The sequence below is a fragment of the Neolamprologus brichardi genome, chromosome 10, assembly GCF_056152115.1.
Source record: "Neolamprologus brichardi isolate AB-2024 chromosome 10, ASM5615211v1, whole genome shotgun sequence".
NCBI classification, from domain to species: Eukaryota; Metazoa; Chordata; class Actinopteri; order Cichliformes; family Cichlidae; genus Neolamprologus; species Neolamprologus brichardi.
The window spans coordinates 4,744,887-4,768,946 of NC_142113.1; the positions used below are offsets into that span (position 1 = coordinate 4,744,887).

Consider the following 24,060-nt stretch of genomic DNA (forward strand, 5'->3'; position numbering starts at 1 on the left):
CTCCGCCAGCTCAGAAGCCGTCGCGGTTCGCGGGGTTTTTCCTCCCACAGGAGCCCGCAACGGCCAAAAACTGCCTTCCCATGTCCCCAGACTTTCTCTGCGAGCTAACAGCATCATGGGACAAACCTCTGTCTACCCGCGTCACTGTGCCCGGCTATGGACAGTACATGGAATTGGACGGCGCCAAGGGGGCTGGCTTAGCTAACCCACCCCCTATGGAGCGGTCTCTGGCTGCTTATCTGGCCCTGTCCCATAACCATGGTGTCGGCGGCCCCGCAACTCTGCCGTCCAAGCACTGCAGATTCTCTGCTTCGCAGCTGGAGAAGATTTATCGAGCTCAGGCCGGGCCTGCTCGCGCCATGAGCTCTGTCACCATGCTCCAGATGTACCAGGCAATGTGCCTGACGGAGCTCGGATCGCTGGTTCCTGATGACAGCCCGCTGGCACCTCTTCTTAACGAGGTCAGAGTCGCCACAGATTATATCCTCCGTGCGTCTCGCTGTGCAGCGCTCTCCCTGGGCAGAGGGATGGCTTCGACAGTAGTGGCGCAGAGGCACCTGTGGCTGACCCTCTCGGACGTCCCGGATAGGGACAGGGCTGTATATCTGGACGCACCAGTGTCTGCGGCTGGGTTATTCGGACATTCACTTGAAGCCAATCAGGCTAGATTCGATCTGAGGAAGAAGCAGACGGAAGCTCTGCGCGACATCATCCCTAGACGTCAGCCCAAGCCCAAGCCCACAGCTAGCTCTCACAGGCCCGCCGCTCCTCTGCCGTCTGGCAAGAGACCGGCGCCCACTGTTGAAGTGGGTGTGCCGCCAGCGAGAGCACATCCTCCGGCCTGAGCTCCACGCCAGTCGGCCTGGAGCAAAGGCCCACCCTCGGGCCCCCGGCGGGACCCGACGCCCAGGAGGAAGAAGCCTCAGCCCTCCATGGTTTCGAGTGGAGAGGGGGTCCAGCAGCAGGGAGACGCTGTTTTTACCCCTCTGTTGCCGCACAAGAGGTGCCGCTTAAGTTATGTTCAGGTTGTCAGCCCCAGAAGGCGCTGCACCTTCCTAACACTGTCTGTTGTGCCCCAGAAAAGGTGCCTCCAACAAAATGTATAAATGTACATGTTTCCATGTTACAATCAATAAAGAGTGTTGTTTATTCTCAAACAATCAAATACTCAGCCTGCAGGCAGAATGAGCCAGGTCAGGCAGGTGATGCAGTCCCCTGCAGACACACTGGGGGGCGACAACGTCCCGTCGACGGTGCTGCAGGTCAGCCGGCTGGCTGCTCACTTCCCTCAGTGGCGCGCTTGCGCCCCCTCTCCGTGGGTGCTGTCGCTACCCGATCCGTACCGGAAACCCGATCCGTACCCCGCATGCGCAAATCTTACGTCACTTCCTCTCTTTGCCAACATTGCGACATTCAATATATTTGAATGACACGGTTAGCGCCCAGTTAGCTCCTAGCATTTCTCAACAGCTCTGCCTCCTTTTCGACTACCGGGACATTTAAACAATGGATAATCCGTATCCGCAACAAATTCACGCTTTTCTCCTCAACAGAGAGCGTTCCCTGATTGAACAACAGCGCCGTAAAATAAGAAGAATGGTGCCTAATTACAGAGTTAATAATACAGACTTTGTAATATGTCACGTGAAGATTCAGCAGCCAGATGAAGTGTTTACTGGCAATTGACAGTGATAGTGGACATCATCATCACTATTTCAACAATCCTCTCCACACAGACAAGCATAAACACACTCGATTATCACTAAATCAAATTTAACACACGTTTGTAATGATGCTAATTCAGTTTACAATAGGGTTCATTCGCTCAGTCAGCAGGTGGCGGTATCCTGGTACACTGGGGAGTACACTGCCATTAAACGAACAGAAGAAGAAGAAGAAAACCCCTGCACATGCGCGGTACGGATCGGGTAGACCCGATTTGTACGGTCCGACTTTGCACATGCTCAGCAAGGATGGGGAGTCCCGATCTGTCATTATCTTTTTATTTTTTTTGTTTTTGTCTACATTATATTAAATGTTTCATTATCGGAAACATTTTAAGAGATACTTATTATTCTTAACATCTTAACAGATACTCTGACCTGTAACTATCGTAAAACGCTTCGACCGGAAGTAGACACCTTTCGCGCATGCGGGGTACCGATCGGGTTTCCGGTACGGATCGGGTAGTGACAGGTGCTGCGAACCGTTGCCATGGGTTACCGGTTGCAGTTCCGGGTCAAGCCGCCTCGTTTCCAAAGAGTCGTAAACACGACTGTCAACACCGAGGCGGCCATGATACTCAGAGAGGAAATAAAGGCGCTATTGCAGAAAAGAGCAATACGAGTGGTCCCCGCTTCGGAGACAGACAAAGGTTGGTACAGCTGTTATTTTGTTGTTCCGAAAAAAGGGGGAACGCTTCGTCCCATCCTCGACCTGCGAGTCTTGAACACGTATCTACGAACGTACAGGTTCAAGATGCTAACACTCAGACAGCTCTTGAAAGCGGTCGGCCCGGGAGATTGGTTTGCAACAATCGATCTAACAGATGCTTATTTTCATGTGGTTATACACCCGAAACACAGGCAGTTTCTGAGGTTTGCATTCGAGGGCGTAGCCTACGAATACCTAGTGCTGCCGTTCGGGCTCTTGCTCGCTCCTCGCACCTTTACGAAATGTGCCGAGGCAGCGCTAGCGTCCCTCAGAGAGAGAGGAATCCGCATCTTAGCCTACCTAGACAACTGGGCTCTCGTAGCTTGCTCCAGAGAGCAGGTGGAGACACAGCTGTCCCTGGTTCTGTCACACATTCAGACACTGGGGTTCTCTGTGAACTTTCAAAAGAGCTCGCTAATCCCGAGTCAGCAGATTACTTTTCTCGGTTTGAAAATATGCTCGCTTACCAGCCGCGCACGTTTGTTGGAGCACAGAGTGGCCGCGTTTCATCGCTGCCTTGCTCAGTTTCAGTTGGGACGCAGACTGCGTTTCCAGACAATATTAAGCTTGTTGGGCATGATGGCATCTATGATCGCCGTAGTGCCACTTGGACTGTTAAAAATGAGAGCGTTTCAACGCTGGACTCTCTCTCACCGTTTGTGTGCATCGCGTCACCTCCGGAGGAGGCTGCCAGTAACTGCGTCTTGCATGCTAGCTCTCCGTCCTTGGAGGGAGCCCGGGCTGCTCCTGTCTCGCTCTCTGCTGTTGTGGTGCAGTGTTCATTTTCTGTCTCTAAGAGCCACCCATGTCCCGGGCCACCTGAACCTGGGGCCGGACCTTCTCTCCAGGGGGAGTCCTCTGGTGAGAGAATGGAGGTTACACCCTTTAATAGTGGCTCAGATTTGGGACCTATTTGGCAAGGCGCAAATAGATATTTTTGCTTCCAGGGTAAATACTCACTGCCCCCTGTTCTTCTCCATAATCGACCACGATGCACCCTTGGGCTTGGACGCGCTAGCGCACCAATGGCCAGACGTGCTCCTGTATGCATTTCCCCCAGTGGAAATGATATCTCCAGTTCTAGAGAGAGTGCATCGGCATTCCCCCTCTCTCTGATTCTAGTGGCCCCTTGGTGGCCCACAAGGTCGTGGTATGCAGAGATAATCAGCCTGCTAGCAGCGAGTCCTTGGCAGCTTCCTCTCCGCAGGGATCTCCTCTCTCAGGCGGGAGGAGAAGTGTTTCATCCGCGCCCAGATCTGTGGCGCCTTCATGCTTACCTGCTGAGAGGTTAAACGTGATTGCTAAGGGTTTGCCACCTAGTGTGATAGCGACAATTCAGAGCGCTAGGGCCTCATCTACTAGAGGCTTGTACGCTTACAAATGGCGCGCCTTCGAGCAATGGTGCCAGGACCGCCACACTCTCCCATTTCAGTGCTCTATTGTGGATGTTTTGACATTCCTGCAGGAGCTGCTGGATAAGGGCCTTTCATTTTCGATAATTAAGGTTTATTTAGCAGCTATATCTGCTTGTCATATTGGCTTTGACGGGGTGACACTAGGTGCACCCTCGCCATACGTTTTCTGAAAGGAGTTCGCCGGCTGAGGCCCGTGCTTAAGTCCAGTGTCCCTGCTTGGGACTTGTCTTTGGTGCTGGAGGCCCTTTGCAGCCCCCCGTTTGAACCCATTGAGTCTGTGGATATGAAATTTCTTTCATATAAGACTGCATTACTTCTCGCTTTGGCTTCGGCAAAGCGAGTGGGTGACCTTCATGCGCTCTCTGTGCATCCCTCCTGCACACAGTTCTCTTCTGATGGCCACAAGGTCGTATTGCGTCCAAATGCTGCCTATTTTCCCAAGATCATGCCTGCATCTTCTAGCTCAATGGAGTTTGAGTTGCTGAGCTTTTGCTCCCCTCCTTTTGCATCTGAGGAGCAGAGGAGGATGCATTCTCTTTGTCCAGTGCGTGTGCTACGCACCTACATTGAGCGCACTCAGAATGTGCGTTTATGTGACCTGCTGTTTGTCTGCTTCGCTAATCCAAATAGAGGTAGAGCTCTGTCCAAACGGAGGCTGTCCCACTGGATTATAGAAGCTATCTCACTGGCATACGGCACCGGTGGTCTTGCTTTGCCCCACGGGGTGAGAGCTCATTCCACCAGGGGCATGGCAACCTCATGGGCTCTTTTTAAAGGGGTGCCTGTAGCTGATATTTGTGCGGCAGCTAGTTGGGCATCAACGCACACTTTTGTGCGGTTTTATCGGTTGGACGTTACAGCCCTTTCGGTCGCTCATGCTGTCCTTTCTGCTGGGTCTACCACTCACTAAGGATGTGGTGGTCCGATTCTGGTTCGGTGGTTGCTCTGTGGGGCGTGTATATATGTCCCATACTTATGTGTTGTACCGAGTGAATCGACTGAAAGGGAACGAATAGTTATGTCTATAACTTCTGTTCCCTGAAGGAGAGGAACGAGGTACAACACAAGGTGGCCCCACTGAGCAGTTTGGCTCTGTGAAGAGCAGCTATCGAACTGAGGGATGACTGTGATGACAGCGGCTATATGTGCAGGCGGGGCCGTGCGCGTGTCATCACACGTCATCTGCCTTAAAGGCGTGATTAAAGGTTTCTTCAGCCCGACACGCAGGGCGTGATATCCCATACTTATGTGTTGTACCTCGTTCCTCTCCTTCAGGGAACAGAAGTTATAGACATAACTATTCGTTTTAGTGCGCAGGAAGATGGTAGTGAATGACTGACTTTTCTTCTTGTTAAAGCCGTTTCACTGCACCTGAGCCTAAAAGGTAGTCCGAATCTATTTTTCTGGTGTGCTGTAGGCTATTGTTATGTACTATATTTGTTACTCGTAACACAGTAGGGTTAGGGTTAACCCTAACCCTAACCCTAACACAGTACATGTTTCGTACTTGTAATTACCGCTACTTGTACATATTAGAGATGGACCGATCCGATATTACGTATCGGTATCGGTCTGATACTGACCCAAATTACTGGATCGGATATCGGCGAGAAATAAAAAATGTAATCCGATCCATTAAATATCAAAAAAGCACCTCACAAAACTTGCTACACGACGTAACTCGGCTCATAACCGTAGCACGTAGGAGCAGTATGCATCACGTGATAGAGCGGCTGTGTGTATTTGTAGCCTCGCTACCAAACCAGCATTTCATCTCCGAGGAAGTTTTCCCAGAGAGAAGTAAAGCAAGTGTGTAAGTTCATCTCTGAATGTCTGTAAAGCATTCCCACATTAAGCTTAACAACAGATATATGGAGCGACTGCCTCTTCTCTCTCTCTCTCTCTCTCTCTCCTGCTGCTACTTCAATCGTGAAACTGCTTAATAATCAGCTGATCGGCTTTTCTGTCGTGAGTCCGTCTCTCTTCTTAGTTTTTGGCCCACTTCTCACCAGAAAGAGGAAACCAGCGGCTGAACAACAGCAGCACTATTAAGCTTGATAAGCTGTTGTTAGAATTTATTTAATATTACTTTCTACACCAGGATCTTTTTCTAGCAGCTGACGGCTGGTAACTGTGCAGGGGCGGATCTAGCAAAGTTTAGCCAGGGGGGCCGATAGGGCATGAACAGGGAAAAGGGGGCACAAAGACATACTTCTCTTTCTTATTCTCATTTAAAATGTCTAGCTTTTAATAAATAATTATCTGAATCTTACACCCAAAGTTTTAATCTGATGTAAAATGTATAGAAGTCCATTACTGTATATAATAACTGTTAAGTCTAATATACCCTAGTAAGCTGTAGTACTTTTTCCTTTGGGAAAGTACCATCTGTGAATTCTGCAATTCTGTTGAAGAAAGATGTTGAATCTATTTATTTATTCTTGAAAAATAATTTATTTCTGTGCATTTTTCCCCCTGCATCAAATTAAATTTGATTACATCGATTAAGCATCATGAGGTGGAGGGTGGTTCCCTATTTTTTTTTTTTGCTGGGAGTTTGCAACCCTATTAGTTAGGTTGCTTAATATTTCTGCTAAGTACTCTTTGATTATTCAAGACTCTGTATGTGAGGAGAAGGACTTTAAATTTAATTCTGGATTTGATGGGAAACCAATGAAGAGAAGCTAATGAGGGAGAAATACGGCCTCTCTTTCTACATGCTTGCTGGGGCATGTGGGGCGAAAACAGAGAGGAGAGCCTGAGCAGCCAGTCAAGGACTCTTCCCTTCACTAGTTAACAGGCTAAGGAGCTAATTCCATACAAGGGGAGGTGTAGAGTATGATAGGCCAGGCAACAGATCCCATTGAGCACTGATCAGCTTTGCATCACACCGTGCCTGGACTCACCATTTCCAGTGGCTTATGTAAGAGGTTCAGAGATTGTTACATGGGTGTGCAGGTAAAGACCAAATGGCCGCACTAATGAATGTGTTGGGCCATCAGTGAAAAGCCTGTGAAAGGTTTTAGCCGGGAGAAGAGAGGCCATCCATCAGTGAAAATCTTCTTGGCCACAAAAACATGACAGCAAGGCGGAAATATCACAACAGCCAGAGGATCTTTTTAGTTTGTGTAGCAGCTACCGGGATCTTAAAGTGGTGAGCATATAATAAAGAACTATGTGACACTGAGCCAACGTCACATTTACCTCATGGTCCTGTGGAAACGCAGTCCAAGCTATGAGTCATTGTTATGGAGTCAAAATGATCTCTTTACAAAAATACAGCATCCAAAGCAATATCCAGTCCTCAGCTCAATAAAAAACAACCATATATTTGCTGGACAAGGGTTCTAGTTCCTTAATCTACCACCCGCTGTTGGTAGGATTAAGGGGTCACCCATGGGGTCAGAAAAGGGTTGTGACCAGCAGCTGAAGTAATCTCTGGCTGAGAAAAGTCCTTGGTAATGAAAATGGTAATAGAGACAAGCGTGGCAAAATTGCCCGATGTGAGGGCCTAAGCCAAGTGTACCTGTATGTATCTACTTGTACATATACCTAAAAAGTTATGCAAATATGTACGCATAACTTGTTTTTCAAAATATTAATAAAAGGGGTGTGTCTCCAAACAGCCATCTCTTTCCTGACAATTCCCTTTGTGCATATTCTCTTACATATGATAAGTCAACATTGAAACACCTGCGGCTTTTAGTCAGGTGCGGCTAATGTATGTACAAAACAGGATTTTCCCCTGATTTTAGCTTGTGCGGCTAATATTCAGGTGCGCTTTGTAGTCCGGGAAATACGGTATATAAACTTTTCTCAATCTAAATAGTGTACTTTGGTAGAATTAAAAAATAAGTGTAGTGCAGGTCTATGATGAGTTTTAGTGTTACTATCATCTAGTTCTGGTTCTGTTTTGGTTAAGTCCTAAGTACTCCTGATTTTGAACTGTTGTAGTCCTGTTTTAATTCCGGATCAGTTCTGGGTCTGGTTGAATTGGGGTTTAGTCCTTGTGTCTTGATACAGCCCTGATTTTGTTCTGCCTTGCTGCTTAAATAAAAACCTAGTTTAAGGTGTCCTGCATATGTGATATATTTTTTTCCTATATGAAGTAATTCTTTTTTTTAACAAAACTCAGAGCCTATTGATCCCCCCCCCCCACAAAAAAAAAAATAAAATAAAATAAAATAAAAATCCCACATGCATACTACCCTTTAGGGCTAAGCCCCGGATGTTTCAAATGTCTGGCTCCGCCTCTGGGTATGAGGACCACTGTGGGTTGATCTTTGTAGTGATACTCACTCCTTTTTTTTAATTTAGACCTGGTTTATTTCTGGTATAGTTGAATATTTGTATATAATCCCTGCAGCTGTCAGACTCTATAACAGGGGTCACCAGTTTGGTTCATCTTTAGTTATATGGTTCTATCCAGCATATTCTATCTTGATATGCTGTCTTATCACAGGTTAATTTTTCAAAAATATTAACAATGATTTATGCAAGGAAAGGGCTACATACAACTCTTTATTTCTATTAATGTCTTACTTCATTCCTACCTGATTGACATGTTTAGGAATTATGAGTGATTGGCTCACTGTAGTGGTAAAAATTGCCACCAATCAAATTATGATATGTTAAAGTTAAAACAAAACACAACTGACTGTTTTATATTATATCTAATATATATTATGTAATTATCCTTATAATTACAAAATGTTTTATGTAAGATTTATGTTTTGTAATTTAAATCTGACATCACAAAAGTATTTTGGAGTTTGAATATTTTGTAATTTTTTGTAATTTTGTAACTGCAGTACACATAATTTTAATTTTGAACAATTTTGTCCAGGTTCCTTGACACCAGGGACTCCTCCAGGACCATCGCGTTGAGTTACAGAGTCTGTGTGTCCACGGTGTGCCAGATCATCCCCCAGGTAGCGACGGCCATCTGGGACTGTCTAGTGGACGACTTCATGGCTGTGCCTTCACCTGGAGACTCATAGAGAAAGTATATACAGTGGTCCCTCATTTATTGCAGCAGGGTTTCTCAGAATAACTAGCCCCTCGCCACACACTTTATTTATTTATTTATTTATTTTTTTACACACACACATGAAGATTAGTCACAGTTCTCACAAGTTGATTCTCACAGTGCAAACCTTTGTAGATTTCAAAACGTAAAAGTATCATTATGCCGTGTTTTTTCGTCTGCCTGCCACTTTTGTGCACCTTTTTCCCTCCAGGAGTGATGATGTCATCATCACTCCATAAGCCAATGAGATTATCACATGACATTTATGAACAGGGATATCTCTTTTTAACTGTTTTCAATTTAACGTAATATTTAAGTGTTTCTTAGTTTTAGACTAGTTGGTTAGTCTATTTCAATGTTTTAAACCATATCCCAGGTTTTTACTTCACCATTTATGGAGTTTTAACAAGCAAATAAAAGACAGAGCTTAATTCTGTAAAGATTAGATGAAAAATACTCAAAGGATAAATTCAATTGGTTTATTATTTTGTTACATAAGTTGAAAAAAGTAAAACAAGTAACTACAGAAACAACATAAAAGGAAACTTAAACAATCAAATAAATAAATGAAGGGGGGGGGGAGAAGGGGTAAGGGGGGGAGGGGGGAAGGGAGGAGGAGAGAAAACCCCAACAATCCCCTCTGAGCAAGCACTAGGCGACAGTGGGGAGGAAAAACTGCCTTTTAATGGGCAGAAGCCTCCAGCAGAACCAGGCTCAGGAGGGGGCAGTCAACTGCTGGGACTGGTTGGGGGGGGTGAAAAAAAGAAAAAAGATTAAGAAGGTAGGGAATATGTGTTAGGAGAGAAAGGGAGAGGGGGGACAGGAGAGGTGAAAATTAAGATGGATCACAGGTGGAGGAGGACGAGGCTAAATCATCTGAATAACCAGCAGACGCCTCTTTTCTTCATTTCCAGGTATTTTTCCATGAGCGCTTTTTTCTCCAGGATAAGGGTTCTCAACTGATCGTTTGTTTCTGCATTTTGCTCCTCGAGTTGCTTGCATCTTTGCTCCATTTCTTTTAATCCTGCTTGTTCTTTTCTAGGCTTTTCTTTCGGGTCTTCGTACGTTTCCTCCTCCATTCGATTTGCCTTGCACATGTCTGTATTTCTCTCTTGTTTTTTCTTGTACATCTCTTCTATCAGGTCAATTTTTCTCTTGAATACTTGATGCATAAGCAGCAGGTATTCATATTTTTTCTCTTGTTGTTGCTTTTGTGCCTGCATTTCACTTATTTGGCTCTTCAAGTCACTGACCCTCAACAACATCTCATTCATGAGCGCTGAGTGTTCTTTCCTCATTCCATCGATCGTACACTGCATCTCTGAACATTGTCTTTCCAGTATTTCCTTTTCTCTTTCCAGGTCAGGTGTTTTCTCCCTCATTTCATTACAAAATTCTCGCAGTTCTAGATTCCTTCTCTCAAAGTCCTGGAGAATACGTTTTTCTTCTTCCTGTTTCTCTTTTTCTTCAAGAAGCTCTTTATTTTTGCACTCTGTTTCATCAAACCTGACTTTCAGCTCTACGTACATTTCCCTCATGGCTTTGAGTTTGTCCTCCATTGGTATTTCTTTTTCTCTTTCCAGTTCAGGTGTTTTGTCCTTCATTTCATTACAAAATTCTCGCAGTTCTAGATTCCTTCTCTCAAAATCCTGGAGAATACGTTTTTCTTCTTCCTGTTTCTCTTTTTCTTCAAGAAGCTCTATATTTTTGAACTCTGTTTCACCAAACCTGACTGCCAGATCTACGCACATTTCCCTCATGTCTTTGAGTTTGCGCTGCAATCGTATTGTCTTTTTTCTTTCCAGTTCAGATGTTTTTTCCTTCATTTCATTACAAAATTCTCGCAGTTCTAGATTCCTTCTCTCAAAGTCCTGGAGAATACGTTTTTCTTCCTCCTGTTGCTTTTTTTCTTCAAGAAGCTCTTTCAGTTTGTGCTCCATTTGTATTTCCTGTTCAGTCTTCTGTTGGCGGATTTTTTCAATTGTTTTCTCAGCTTCATCGAGCTTTCCTTGAAGTATCTGTATCTCCTCAATAGTAGCTTTCTTTCCTTGAAGCTGGGCAGATGTTTCTTTTAATTCGGCACTCTGTGTTCCCGATGAAAAAATACGGGAAAAAAAATTCTTTCGTCCTTGACCAAACTTCATTCCCTCATTGATAATTTTTATATCAGGCTGCCGTTGCTGTTTTCCTTCCAGGTCTTTATTTCGTGCTTCCAATTGTCTGCACTTCTCCTCTAGTTGAAGCTTCTCTTCTTCAATTTGTTTAACTTTGTCATGGAGGTCAGAGTTTTCCTTCTGACTTTCCTGTAATGCCCTTTGGATTGATAAGACAACATCCATGGTTATTTCTCCTGAAGAGATTGGCTGGCCAGACCACGAAGGAGAGGCAGCATTATTTATTTTTCTTTGTCGGCGTTTTCGTCCCATGTTGGAGCCTGTGCACAGTGACTCTGAAAAGGCTTAGAAATATTTGCAAATGTATCTCGTGTTGAACGTTTGAAGTCTGCGAACAAACTGTTTTAAAATTGCTGCTTCTGATCCCTATTTATAGACTTCAGAACTTCAAAGGATCAAAGGTATTAATGATGTCACATCTTGTGACATCATCATTCAGTAAGCCAATCAGATTGTCACATGACATTTTAAAATGGGGATGTGTTTTTTTTTGTTTTTTTGTTTTTTTTTAAAGTTTTTTTGGAGTTTTCACCATTTGCTCCAGGAGCTGCGCCTGGATGACGGCCGCTTTCAGCGGTACTGTTATGTTTGCATGCCTCAAACATTAATGATGACACCTTCAGTCTTTCTCAGTTCCATTCTTTAATTCTCAGGCTTGCAGCGGCAACACAGTCTGCAGCGCTAACTTGTTCATCTACCGTTTTCTGTTGTCTCCTTTTTCTATATCCTCCTTCTGCCTTACATTCGACCTTTCAAAATAAAAGTTCTGTAAACATCACAATCACCTCCTTTTTTTTTTCTTTAACAAACTTAGGTACTCAGTGAGGTGAATTATTAATCTGAACCTATGATAACAACACCTAATAAAATTACTGAACGTTCTTATTACTTGAGTTTCTCCACACCTAAACATCACTTAAACAGCACTGCATTTGCGCAGATCTCTGACTAATCACTATCAACATTCAACACTAGAATACTGGTTACAGTGTTAGATTCAGGAACAACAAACATGTTACACACAGCGTAACCTTTAACGGGTCACTCAGATATTCAAGTCTTAGATCTGATGTAATCAGACAGATGCATAGGTACGCGTCTGTTTGATCTGACTGGGTATCTGGGCTTGTCTGTTAAGGCGGGCTCGACATGTCGTCCAGGTGGGGCATCTTCAAGTCCATGTCTGATTTTCTTGAAGCATTAGGCATTCCTGACAATTGAGTGTCCATCCCTTGTAGCTGTAATTTCAGAACCCTTAACTTTAGTCACTTTATAGGGTTTTGCATTGTATGGTGTGGATAATTTGTTGTGCTTGGGTTGGCGATGCAGCACTGTGTCACCCAGACTTAGTGAGTGTGGTCTGGCGCGACGAGTTGCATCTGCGATCACCTTCATCTTGATCTTTGCACTATCATCCCTTGCTCTCACTTCAGCATCTGAACACTTCCGTGGAGTGGTGTTAACGAAAGGGAGCTTGGTGTATAGCTGGCGTTGAAACAGTATTTCAGCTGGTGAGCTCGCTGTTGTGCAATGAGGTGTAGATCTGTACTCACGAAGAAAGATGTTTAGTTGCTGTCTCCATGGAGAATACGTTGTCAATGACTGGGATAACAGAAGATGCTGATGTTGAGCGTACACTTTCAACGACTGGATAGCGAGAATACTCGTCTGTGATAACGAGCAGGTATTCCCCCGTAGGGAGTGGTCCATAAAAGTCTGCACTGACACTGTGCCAGGGCGTTTCGGGTAATGGTGACATCTGCAGAGGGTCAGTGTGTCTGACAGGTGTGCTAGCTTGGCATGGCAGACAGTTTTGAACTGCAGATTCTGCTTTCCGATCGATCTCTGGGAACCATACTTTGGTACGTGGCAGCGCTTTGGTCTTGACGATACCCTGGTGCCCTTCGTGTGCCAGTTGTATTGCTCTTTCTTGTAGGACAGTTGGAATAACTATCCTCGTGCCTCTGAGTATGAAGTCAGATGAGTCAGCTACTGTTAGTTCACTTTGAACATGTTTGAATGATTTCAAAATGTCAGCATGCTGGGATTTATCTGTTAGATGCCACGTGTTGTTCCTGATGTGACCGATGACTTCCTGCAGAACCTGGTCTTTCAGAGTCTCTGTTTTTATCTCGTGAAGTGTCATGGCTTTTGGAGTGATAAGAGAAGAAATTGACATACTCTTCTGCAACCTTACATGCACGAGCACTTTCATTCTCCTGTGTTGGCACTGGATGACGTGACATAAAGTCAGCTGGATTATCAGCACCTTTTCTGTATTCCACTCTGAAGTTATATGGCTGAAGTCTCAGTCCCCATCTTTCTATTCTGGCAGGTGGTTTTGATCTTGGGTTATTCCAGATGATTTTGAGTGCCTTGTGATCGGTCACCAGTGTGAATGGATGTCCATAAACATACAAATGGAAATGTTCGCAACTCCACACAATGGCGAGTGCTTCTTTCTCAGTCTGCGAGTATCTCAACAGAGCTATCGAGGAGCTTGAAACATGGCGCCTGTGTTTGGCTTGGCCGCTGTTGCTGCTCCGTGTTTTTGTCGACTGCTTCAGTATATTGGTTTTTATCTTGTCATCTCATCTGTGATATATCATGAAGGTCTAATTGCTACTCTGATCTACAGTTCACATACATTGTTGAGTATGAAAATATGTATGGAAAAAAATTTTGACAGCTGGCAGAGCTACCACCAGGCTTTCCCTCCGCCGTTTGTCTGCCCTCCTCCCTCTCCCGACTACCGGTACCTGTTCTTAGCTCCAAACAATAACCCAGGAGCAAAAACAAGGTTAAGGAGGTCGTCTAGAAGGGGCTGTAGGTCTGGTGTACAGGCTAAAAGGAAACGCGCCCGACAGAGGGGATTTCTTCCGCTCCATGGTAGAGAACGTCTCCGGTATTTGGTACCAGTTCCCCTCCAGCACGCGGATAAGGCCGATCGGTTACCACCTACCCAGCCTTTCATCACGGGCGAACAGAACGATTACCTGGATCGGCGTCTTGTCTGGAGATGCGGGATGTTTTCACTTTGGCCTATCATTCTACAAGACCACAATTCCACAGCTAGAGGTACCGGGAGACTACGTCTTCATTCCAGGTGTCTGCTGTCAATTCCCCGTCAATCAGCTGTTGATGACGTCAGCCTGTCACCTCCGCTTCAGATCGCTCTCCTGAACGCTCGCTCTATAGCCAACAAATCATTTGTACTGAATGACTTTTTTAGCAGTAATAGTCTGGACTTCATGTTTCTCACGGAATCTTGGCAGCGGGAGAATGAATTTATCCACCTTAATGAGCTCTGCCCGGGCGGCTGTCGCTTCATCGGGACTCCGCGTTTGGACCGTTGTGGTGGTGGTCTGGTCACTATTCACCGAGACAATTTCGCTTGCAGGACTGTGGACTCTGAGTTTTCCCTTCCTTTGAGTCACAATTTCTTAAGGTTGGTTCTTCAGATATATTTTATTGTGTTTTAATTTACCGCCCTCCCGGCCCCGCTGGTGTTTTTATTAAAGATTTTACGGACTTTTTATCTTCCATTATTAAACTGGAGAAAGTCTTAATGATTGGGGATTTCAACCTCCACGTGGATGATCTTAGCTGTAGCATGGCCTCTGACTTTTTATCTATTAAAGACTCTTTTAGTTTTATTCAGCATGTCTCTGGGCCCACCCATGTTAAAGGCCACACCTTGGACCTTGTGTTTTCTCTTGGCTTAGACATAACTAATGTCTGTGTTAAAGACGTATAAGGGAGTGACCATTCCTGTGTTTCTTTTAGTCTTAGCTTCCCACTGTACGCACCACCTTCTAATCTCATGTTCCATAAGCGGTTCATAAATCAGGATGTTGCTTTGAAGTTTTCTAATATGTTGGACCCTCATGTGATTAGTGGCTGCACTGATGCTGATGTTGCTACACAGTGCTTTAATAATCACTGCTTGGAGATTTTAAATTCAGTGGCACCTATGAAATCTGTCATTGCTGCCCCAAAAAGAGCTCATCCATGGATAAATAATGATGTAAGGAAGGTCAAAAGAATCTGTAGAAAAGTAGAATGTCTTTGGAAATCAACCAAACTCGAAGTTCACAGGCTCCACCTTAGGGAACTTTGGGTTTCCTTACATGAAACCATAAAAGCAGCCAGATCAGCATATTTTTCTCAGTTAATATCATCAAGCAAGAGAAATTCCAAGGTACTGTTTGACTCCATAAACTCTATTGTTTCCCCCGTGGTCCACCGAGTACCTGTGACATCTATATCTGAGAGTGATGAGTTTCTGAATTTCTTTGTGGATAAAGTTGATCATGTCCGTATGAGCACTGGTTCTTCAATACCATCTGTTTGTGTCTCTAGATCACCTCCCCCTCATTTACTGTCAGTGTTTAACCCAATGACCATATAAATAAACAATTTTTGCACGCAGAAATCGGTTCGAGGTCACCAGAATTCATACATAAGGCACACTCTCGATTTTTGAGAAAATTAAAGGATTTTTTTGTGTGGAAAATACGTTATACAGAAGAAAAGAATATATATCAGTGATTAGAGCTGGGCGATAGAACAATAACGATATGTATTGCGAAATACCTTTTTCTCGATAGAAAAATTAAACTATCGCGATAGACCTCATCTCTCTCTCTCTCTCTTCCTCTCTTATAAAAATGAATAGCCAATACAAATTAAGTAGTGCAGAGCCGAACCAATCACAGCTGTAGCGTCACGTCATGTAACTTGTTACGTACAGCTCAGGTGCCAAGCCGCGCATGTGTATTTGTTTGGGAAGCAGCCCTCCGCCGTGCGGCCGGGTAATGGAGAAAATGAGTGTTCCGCCTAGAGAAAAGTCTAGGTGACCAAGTTACCGAAGAGAGCACAGATGACAGCTCCAATGCCAGAGAGATTGTCGAAAGGAAAGGCCAGAGAAGTTCCGTAGTGTGGAGGTTTTTCGGCTATTTGAAGTCTGACAAAAAACAGAGTAACGCGCACTGTAAATTGTGCCGAAAGCATGTTTGCACAAAGTCTGGAAATACAACAAACCTTTTTTATCACCTGAAGCAGTACCACCCACGCTCAATCTCTGACTGAAAGCGCTAATTCGTCATCGAAAACAACCAGGGGAATCCCTGTGAAGCAGCAACAGTCAATTGAGTCTGCTTTCTCCAGCGTCTTACCATATGAGAAAAAAGCTAAGAGACATAGCAACATAACGAATGCCATAGCTTACTGTCTTGCTAAAGACATGCTACCAATAAACACGGTCGACAATGAAGGATTCAAGCAGCTAATTAAGGATTCAAGCAGCTAATTAAGGTAATGGATCCTCGTTACCTTATGTATGCAGATGACCTGGTTGTTTTTAGTCCAAGCAGTGCTGGATTACAGGATCTTCTTAATGTCTGTACTGAATATGGTGTGCAATATTACATTGAGTACAATGCTGCTAAAAGTGCTGTTTTGATATGTAGAACCAAGCAGGATAAACAGCTAAATTTCCCTTTGTTTAAACTGGCACAAAAAACTCTTGAAGTTCATAAAAAGGTGAAATACCTCGGTCACTTTATTACTGAGCAAATGAATGATGATGATGACATGTACAGACAACAATGCAAGTTCTATGTGCAGGCAAATACTATTGTACGCAAATTCAGCTTTTGTTCACTTCCAGTTAAAGTGGCTTTGTTTAAAGCGTATTGCACACCGCTATATACTGCCCCCTTGTGGTCATCCTACAAACAATGTAGCATGCTGAAGTTGCATGTTGCATATAATGATGCGATAAGAATCCTTTGCAGGATACCTAGAAGTGGTAGTGCCAGCCAGATGTTTGTAGCTGTGGGTGTTTGGACTTTTAAAGCGCTTTTAAGAAAGTTAATGTTCAATTTTAGAGAACGACTGGATGGTTCGAGTAACAGTGTAATTTTAGCACTTACAGATCCGACAGTGAGTGGTTCCCGTTACTCATCCAGTCTGAGAAAGCACTGGTTAAAGTGTTTGTGTATTTATTGATTTATTTTAAGTAATTGTGCTTTACGTATATTATGGTTTTATATTTTTACAAATGCTTTATATACTTATTTATATACTTATATATATTTAATGGTTTATACCTTGTGTTGGGGGGGGGGGGGGGGGTGTTTCTGTCTTGTTTTTATGGACATGAAGTCTGCCAATAAAGATTGAATTGAATTGAATTGTTACCAACTCCTTGAACATAAACATGTCTCTCAGACAGCGCTTCCAAAGCAATATTATATAAGTTGGTCAATTTTGTCTCTTCTTCTGTAAAATAAACTAAGATTTATTTTTAGAATTAATATTTTGTTTCTAAGTGGAACTGACAATTTAGTAGTCTGTTTTGTTTGTTCTATTTTGAAACTTAAAGGCTTTAGCGGCTACTTTTTGTGTAGTTTGTAATATTTGCCTTTATTTTGCCTAAACTGAAGCCTCATTTTAAGTACATCTGCACTGTTGAACTTATTATGGGAAATAAATATTTAAATCAAAACAAGCTGCTGATTATTTCACATTTTACTTGTGAGCAACAGCACATTTAAATCTTACATATATAGTTATTTGGCTTATATCGTGATATATATCGTTACCGCACATGCTTCAAATTATATTGCGATATGTATTTTAGGCCATATCGCCCAGCCCTACTCAAACGGTCTCATCAATTCCCGATTTAATTCGATTGATGCTGTGTTATCAGTGTTTGCATTGATAGCATGGCTGTGGTGTCATATCAGTGTATGCTCTCGGTGTTTGCCGATATCAAACTGTGGTATGAGGACCACTGTGGGTTGATCTTTGTAGTGATACTCACTCCTTTTTTTTTTTTTATTTAGACCTGGTTTAATTCTGGTATAGTTGAATATTTGTATATAATCCCAGCAGCTGTCAGACTCTATAACAGGGGTCACCAGCCTTTCTTAAAACTGAGAGTTAGATAAAACTGTGAACAGTTTGGTTCATCTTTAGTTATATGGTTCTATCCAGCATATTCTACCTTGATATGCTGTCTTATCACAGGTTAATTTTTCAAAAATATTAACAATGATTTATGCAAGGAAAGGGCTACATACAACTCTTTATTTCTATTAATGTCTTACTTCATTCCTACCTGATTGACATGTTTAGGAATTATGAGTGATTGGCTCACTGTAGTAGTAAAAGTTGCTACCAATCAAATTATGATATGTTAAAGTTAAAACAAAACACAACTGACTGTTTTATATTATATCTAATATATATTATGTAATTATCCTTATAATTACAAAATGTTTTATGTAAGATTTATGTTTTGTAATTTAAATCTGACATCACAAAAGTATTTTAGAGTTTGAATAATGTATTTTACAACTGCAGTACACGTAATACTAATTTTGAACAATTTTGTCCAGGTTCCTTGACACCAGGGACTCCTCCAGGACCATCGCGTTCAGTTACAGAGTTGGTGTGTCCACGGTGTGCCAGATCATCCCCCAGGTAGCGACGGCCATCTGGGACTGTCTAGTGGACGACTTCATGGCTGTGCCTTCACCTGGAGACTCATAGAGAAAGTATATACAGTGGTCCCTCATTTATTGCAGCAGGGTTTCTCAGAATAACTAGCCCCTCGCCACACACTTTATACACTTTATTATTTTTTATTTTTTTTACACACACACACATGAAGATTAGTCACAGTTCTCACAAGTTGATTCTCACAGTGCAAACCTTTGTAGATCTCAAAACGTAAAAGTATCATTATGCCGTGTTTTTTCTTCGTCTTCCTGCCACTTTTGTGCGCCTTTTTCCCTCCAGGAGTGATGATGTCATCATCACTCCATAAGCCAATGAGATTATCACATGACATTTATGAACAGGGATATCTCTTTTTAACTGTTTTCAATTTAACGTAATATTTAAGTGTTTCTTAGTTTTAGACTAGTTGGTTAGTCTATTTCAATGTTTTAAACCATATCCCAGGTTTTTACTTCACCATTTATGGAGTTTTAACAAGCAAATAAAAGACAGAGCTTAATTCTGTAAAGATTAGATGAAAAATACTCAAAGGATAAATTCAATTGGTTTATTATTTTGTTACATAAGTTGAAAAAAGTAAAAAAAGTAACTACAGAAACAACATAAAAGGAAACTTAAACAATCAAATAAATAAATGGAAGGGGGGGGGGGGGGGAGGGGTAAGGGAGGAGGAGAGAAAACCCCAACAATCCCCTCTGAGCAAGCACTAGGCGACAGTGGGGAGGAAAAACTGCCTTTTAACGGGCAGAAGCCTCCAGCAGAACCAGGCTCAGGAGGGGGCAGTCAACTGCTGGGACTGGTTGGGGGGGAAGGGGGGAAGGGGGTGAGGGTGAAAAAAAGAAAAAAGATTAAGAAGGTAGGGAATATGTGTTAGGAGAGAAAGGGAGAGGGGGGACAGGAGAGGTGAAAATTAAGATGGATCACAGGTGGAGGAGGACGAGGCTAAATCATCTGAATAACCAGCAGACGCCTCTTTTCTTCATTTCCAGGTATTTTTCCATGAGCGCTTTTTTCTCCAGGATAAGGGTTCTCAACTGATCGTTTGTTTCTGCATTTTGCTCCTCGAGTTGCTTGCATCTTTGCTCCATTTCTTTTAATCCTGCTTGTTCTTTTCTAGGCTTTTCTTCCCGGTCTTCGTACGTTGCCTCCTCCATTCGATTTGCCTTGCACATGTCTGTATTTCTCTCTTGTTTTTTCTTGTACATCTCTTCTATCAGGTCAATTTTTCTCTTGAATACTTGATGCATAAGCAGCAGGTATTCATATTTTTTCTCTTGTTGTTGCTTTTGTGCCTGCATTTCACTTATTTGGCTCTTCAAGTCACTGACCCTCAACAACATCTCATTCATGAGCTCTGAGTGTTCTTTCCTCATTCCATCGATCGTACACTGCATCTCTGAACATTGTCTTTCCAGTATTTCCTTTTCTCTTTCCAGGTCAGGTGTTTTTTCCCTCATTTCATTATAAAATTCTCGCAGTTCTAGATTCCTTCTCTCAAAGTCCTGGAGAATACGTTTTTCTTCTTCCTGTTTCTCTTTTTCTTCAAGAAGCTCTTTATTTTTGCACTCTGTTTCATCAAACCTGACTTTCAGCTCTACGTACATTTCCCTCATGGCTTTGAGTTTGTCCTCCATTGGTATTTCTGTTTCTCTTTCCAGTTCAGGTGTTTTGTCCCTCATTTCATTACAAAATTCTCGCAGTTCTAGATTCCTTCTCTCAAAATCCTGGAGAATACGTTTTTCTTCTTCCTGTTTCTCTTTTTCTTCAAGAAGCTCTATATTTTTGAACTCTGTTTCACCAAACCTGACTGCCAGATCTACGCACATTTCCCTCATGTCTTTGAGTTTGCGCTGCAATCGTATTGTCTTTTTTCTTTCCAGTTCAGATGTTTTTTCCATCATTTCATTACAAAATTCTCGCAGTTCTAGATTCCTTCTCTCAAAGTCCTGGATAATACGTTTTTCTTCTTCCTGTTGCTTTTTTTCTTCAAGAAGCTCTTTCAGTTTGTGCTCCATTTGTACTTCCTGTTCAGTCTTCTGTTGGCGGATTTTTTCAATTGTTTTCTCAGCTTCATGGAGCTTTCCTTGAAGTATCTGTATCTCCTCAATAGTAGCTTTCTTTCCTTGAAGCTGGGCAGATGTTTCTTTTAATTCGGCACTCTGTGTTCCCGATGAAAAAATACGGGAAAAAAAATTCTTTCGTCCTTGACCAAACTTCATTCCCTCATTGATAATTTTTATATCAGGCTGCCGTTGCTGTTTTCCTTCCAGGTCTTTATTTCGTGCTTCCAATTGTCTGCACTTCTCCTTTAGTTGAAGCTTCTCTTCTTCAATTTGTTTAACTTTGTCATGGAGGTCAGAGTTTTCCTTCTGACTTTCCTGTAATGCCCTTTGGATTGATAAGACAACATCCATGGTTATTTCTCCTGAAGAGATTGGCTGGCCAGACCAAGAAGGAGAGGCAGCATTATTTATTTTTCTTTGTCGGCGTTTTCGTCCCATGTTGGAGCCTGTGCACAGTGACTCTGAAAAGGCTTAGAAATATTTGCAAATGTATCTCGTGTTGAACGTTTGAAGTCTGCGAACAAACTGTTTTAAAATTGCTGCTTCTGATCCCTATTTATAGACTTCAGAACTTCAAAGGATCAAAGGTATTAATGATGTCACATCTTGTGACATCATCATTCCGTAAGCCAATCAGATTGTCACATGACATTTTAAAATGGGGATGTGTTTTTTTTTGTTTTTTTGTTTTTTTTTTTAGTTTTTTTGGAGTTTTCACCATTTGCTCCAGGAGCTGCGCCTGGATGACGGCCGCTTTCAGCGGTACTGTAATGTTTGCATGCCTCAAACATTAATGATGACACCTTCAGTCTTTCTCAGTTCCATTCTTTAATTCTCAGGCTTGCAGCGGCAACACAGTCTGCAGCGCTAACTTGTTCATCTACCGTTTTCTGTTGTCTCCTTTTTCTATATCCTCCTTCTGCCTTACATTCGACCTTTCAAAATAAAAGTTCTGTAAACATCACAATCACCTCCTTTTTTTTTTTCTTTAACAAACTTAGGTACTCAGTGAGGTGAATTATTAATCTGAACCTATGATAACAACACCTAAGAAAATTACTGAACGTTCTTATTACTTGAGTTTCTCCACACCTAAACATCACTTAAACAGCACTGCATTTGCGCAGATCTCTGACTAATCACTATCAACATTCAACACTAGAATACTGGTTACAGTGTTAGATTCAGGAACAACAAACATGTTACACGCAGCGTAACCTTTAACGGGTCACTCAGATATTCAAGTCTTAGATCTGATGTAATCAGACAGATGCATAGGTACGCGTCTGTTTGATCTGACTGGGTATCTGGGCTTGTCTGTTAAGGCGGGGTCGACATGTCGTTCAGGTGGGGCATCTTCAAGTCCATGTCTGATTTTCTTGAAGAATGAGGCATTCCTGACAATTGAGTGTCCATCCCTTGTAGCTGTAATTTCAGAACCCTTAACTTTAGTCACTTTATAGGGTTTTGCATTGTATGGTGTGGATAATTTGTTGTGCTTGGGTTGGCGATGCAGCACTGTGTCACCCAGACTTAGTGAGTGTGGTCTGGCACGACGAGTTGCATCTGCGATCACCTTCATCTTGATCTTTGCACTATCATCCCTTGCTCTCACTTCAGCATCTGAACACTTCCGTGGAGTGGTGTTAACGAAAGGGAGCTTGGTGTATAGCTGGTGTTGAAACAGTATTTCAGCTGGTGAGCTCGCTGTTGTGCAATGAGGTGTAGATCTGTACTCACGAAGAAAGATGTTTAGTTGCTGTCTCCATGGAGAATACGTTGTCAATGACTGGGATAACAGAAGATGCTGATGTTGAGCGTACACTTTCAACGACTGGATAGCGAGAATACTCGTCTGTGATAACGAGCAGGTATTCCCCCGTAGGGAGTGGTCCATAAAAGTCTGCACTGACACTGTGCCAGGGCGTTTCGGGTAATGGTGACATCTGCAGAGGGTCAGTGTGTCTGACAGGTGTGCTAGCTTGGCATGGCAGACAGTTTTGAACTGCAGATTCTGCTTTCCGATCGATCTCTGGGAACCATACTTTGGTACGTAGCAGCGCTTTGGTCTTGACGATACCCTGGTGCCCTTCGTGTGCCAGTTGTATTGCTCTTTCTTGTAGGACAGTTGGAATAACTATCCTCGTGCCTCTGAGTATGAAGTCAGATGAGTCAGCTACTGTTAGTTCACTTTGAACATGTTTGAATGATTTCAAAATGTCAGCATGCTGGGATTTATCTGTTAGATGCCACGTGTTGTTCCTGATGTGACTGATGACTTCCTGCAGAACCTGGTCTTTCAGAGTCTCTGTTTTTATCTCGTGAAGTGTCATGGCTTTTGGGGTGGAGTGATAAGAGAAGAAATTGACATACTCTTCTGCAACCTTACATGCACGAGCACTTTCATTCTCCTGTGTTGGCACTGGATGACGTGACATAAAGTCAGCTGGATTATCAGCACCTTTTCTGTATTCCACTCTGAAGTTATATGGCTGAAGTCTCAGTCCCCATCTTTCTATTCTGGCAGGTGGTTTTGATCTTGGGTTATTCCAGATGATTTTGAGTGCCTTGTGATCGGTCACCAGTGTGAATGGATGTCCATAAACATAGAAATGGAAATGTTCGCAACTCCACACAATGGCGAGTGCTTCTTTCTCAGTCTGCGAGTACCTCAACAGAGCTATCGAGTGGCTTGAAACATGGCCCCTGTGTTTGGCTTGGCCGCTGTTGCTGCTCCGTGTTTTTGTCAACTGCTTCAGTATATTGTTTTTTATCTTGTCATCTCATCTGTGATATATCATGAAGGTCTAATTGCTACTCTGATCTACAGTTCACATACATTGTTGAGTATGAAAATATGTATGGTAAAAAATTTTGACAGCTGGCAGAGCTCCCACCAGGCTTTCCCTCCGCCGTTTGTCTGCCCTCCTCCCTCTCCCGACTACCAGTACCTGTTCTTAGCTCCAAACAATAACCCAGGAGCAAAAACAAGGTTAAGGAGGTCGTCTAGAAGGGGCTGTAGGTCTGGTGTCCAGGCTAAAAGGAAACGCGCCCGACAGAGGGGATTTCTTCCGCTCCATGGTAGAGAACGTCTCCGGTATTTGGTACCGGTTCCCCTCCAGGACGCGGATAAGGCCGATCGCTTACCACCTACCAGGCTTTTCATCACGGGCGAACAGAACGATTACCTGGATCGGCGTCTTGTCTGGAGATGCGGGATGTTTTCACTTTGGCCTATCATTCTACAAGACCACAATTCCACAGCTAGAGGTACCGGGAGACTACGTCTTCATTCCAGGTGTCTGCTGTCAATTCCCCGTCAATCAGCTGTTGATGACGTCAGCCTGTCACCTCCGCTTCAGATCGCTCTCCTGAACGCTCGCTCTATAGCCAACAAATCATTTGTACTGAAT

The 24,060-nt window shown here is 43.2% G+C and overlaps 1 protein-coding gene and 1 pseudogene across 1 annotated transcript; one reads left to right on the top strand and one right to left on the bottom strand.

Moving 5' to 3' along the window:
* The first annotated feature begins 1,184 nt into the window (after positions 1-1,184).
* Positions 1,185-4,758, top strand: LOC148100821 (uncharacterized; annotated as a pseudogene).
* A 4,991-nt stretch (positions 4,759-9,749) lies between these two features.
* On the bottom strand, positions 9,750-11,303 carry LOC148100822 (uncharacterized). Its single transcript, XM_087846797.1, has one exon. The coding sequence runs from the start codon at positions 11,301-11,303 to the stop codon at positions 9,750-9,752; it is 1,554 nt and encodes a 517-aa protein (XP_087702923.1).
* Between the last annotated feature and the right edge of the window lie 12,757 nt (positions 11,304-24,060).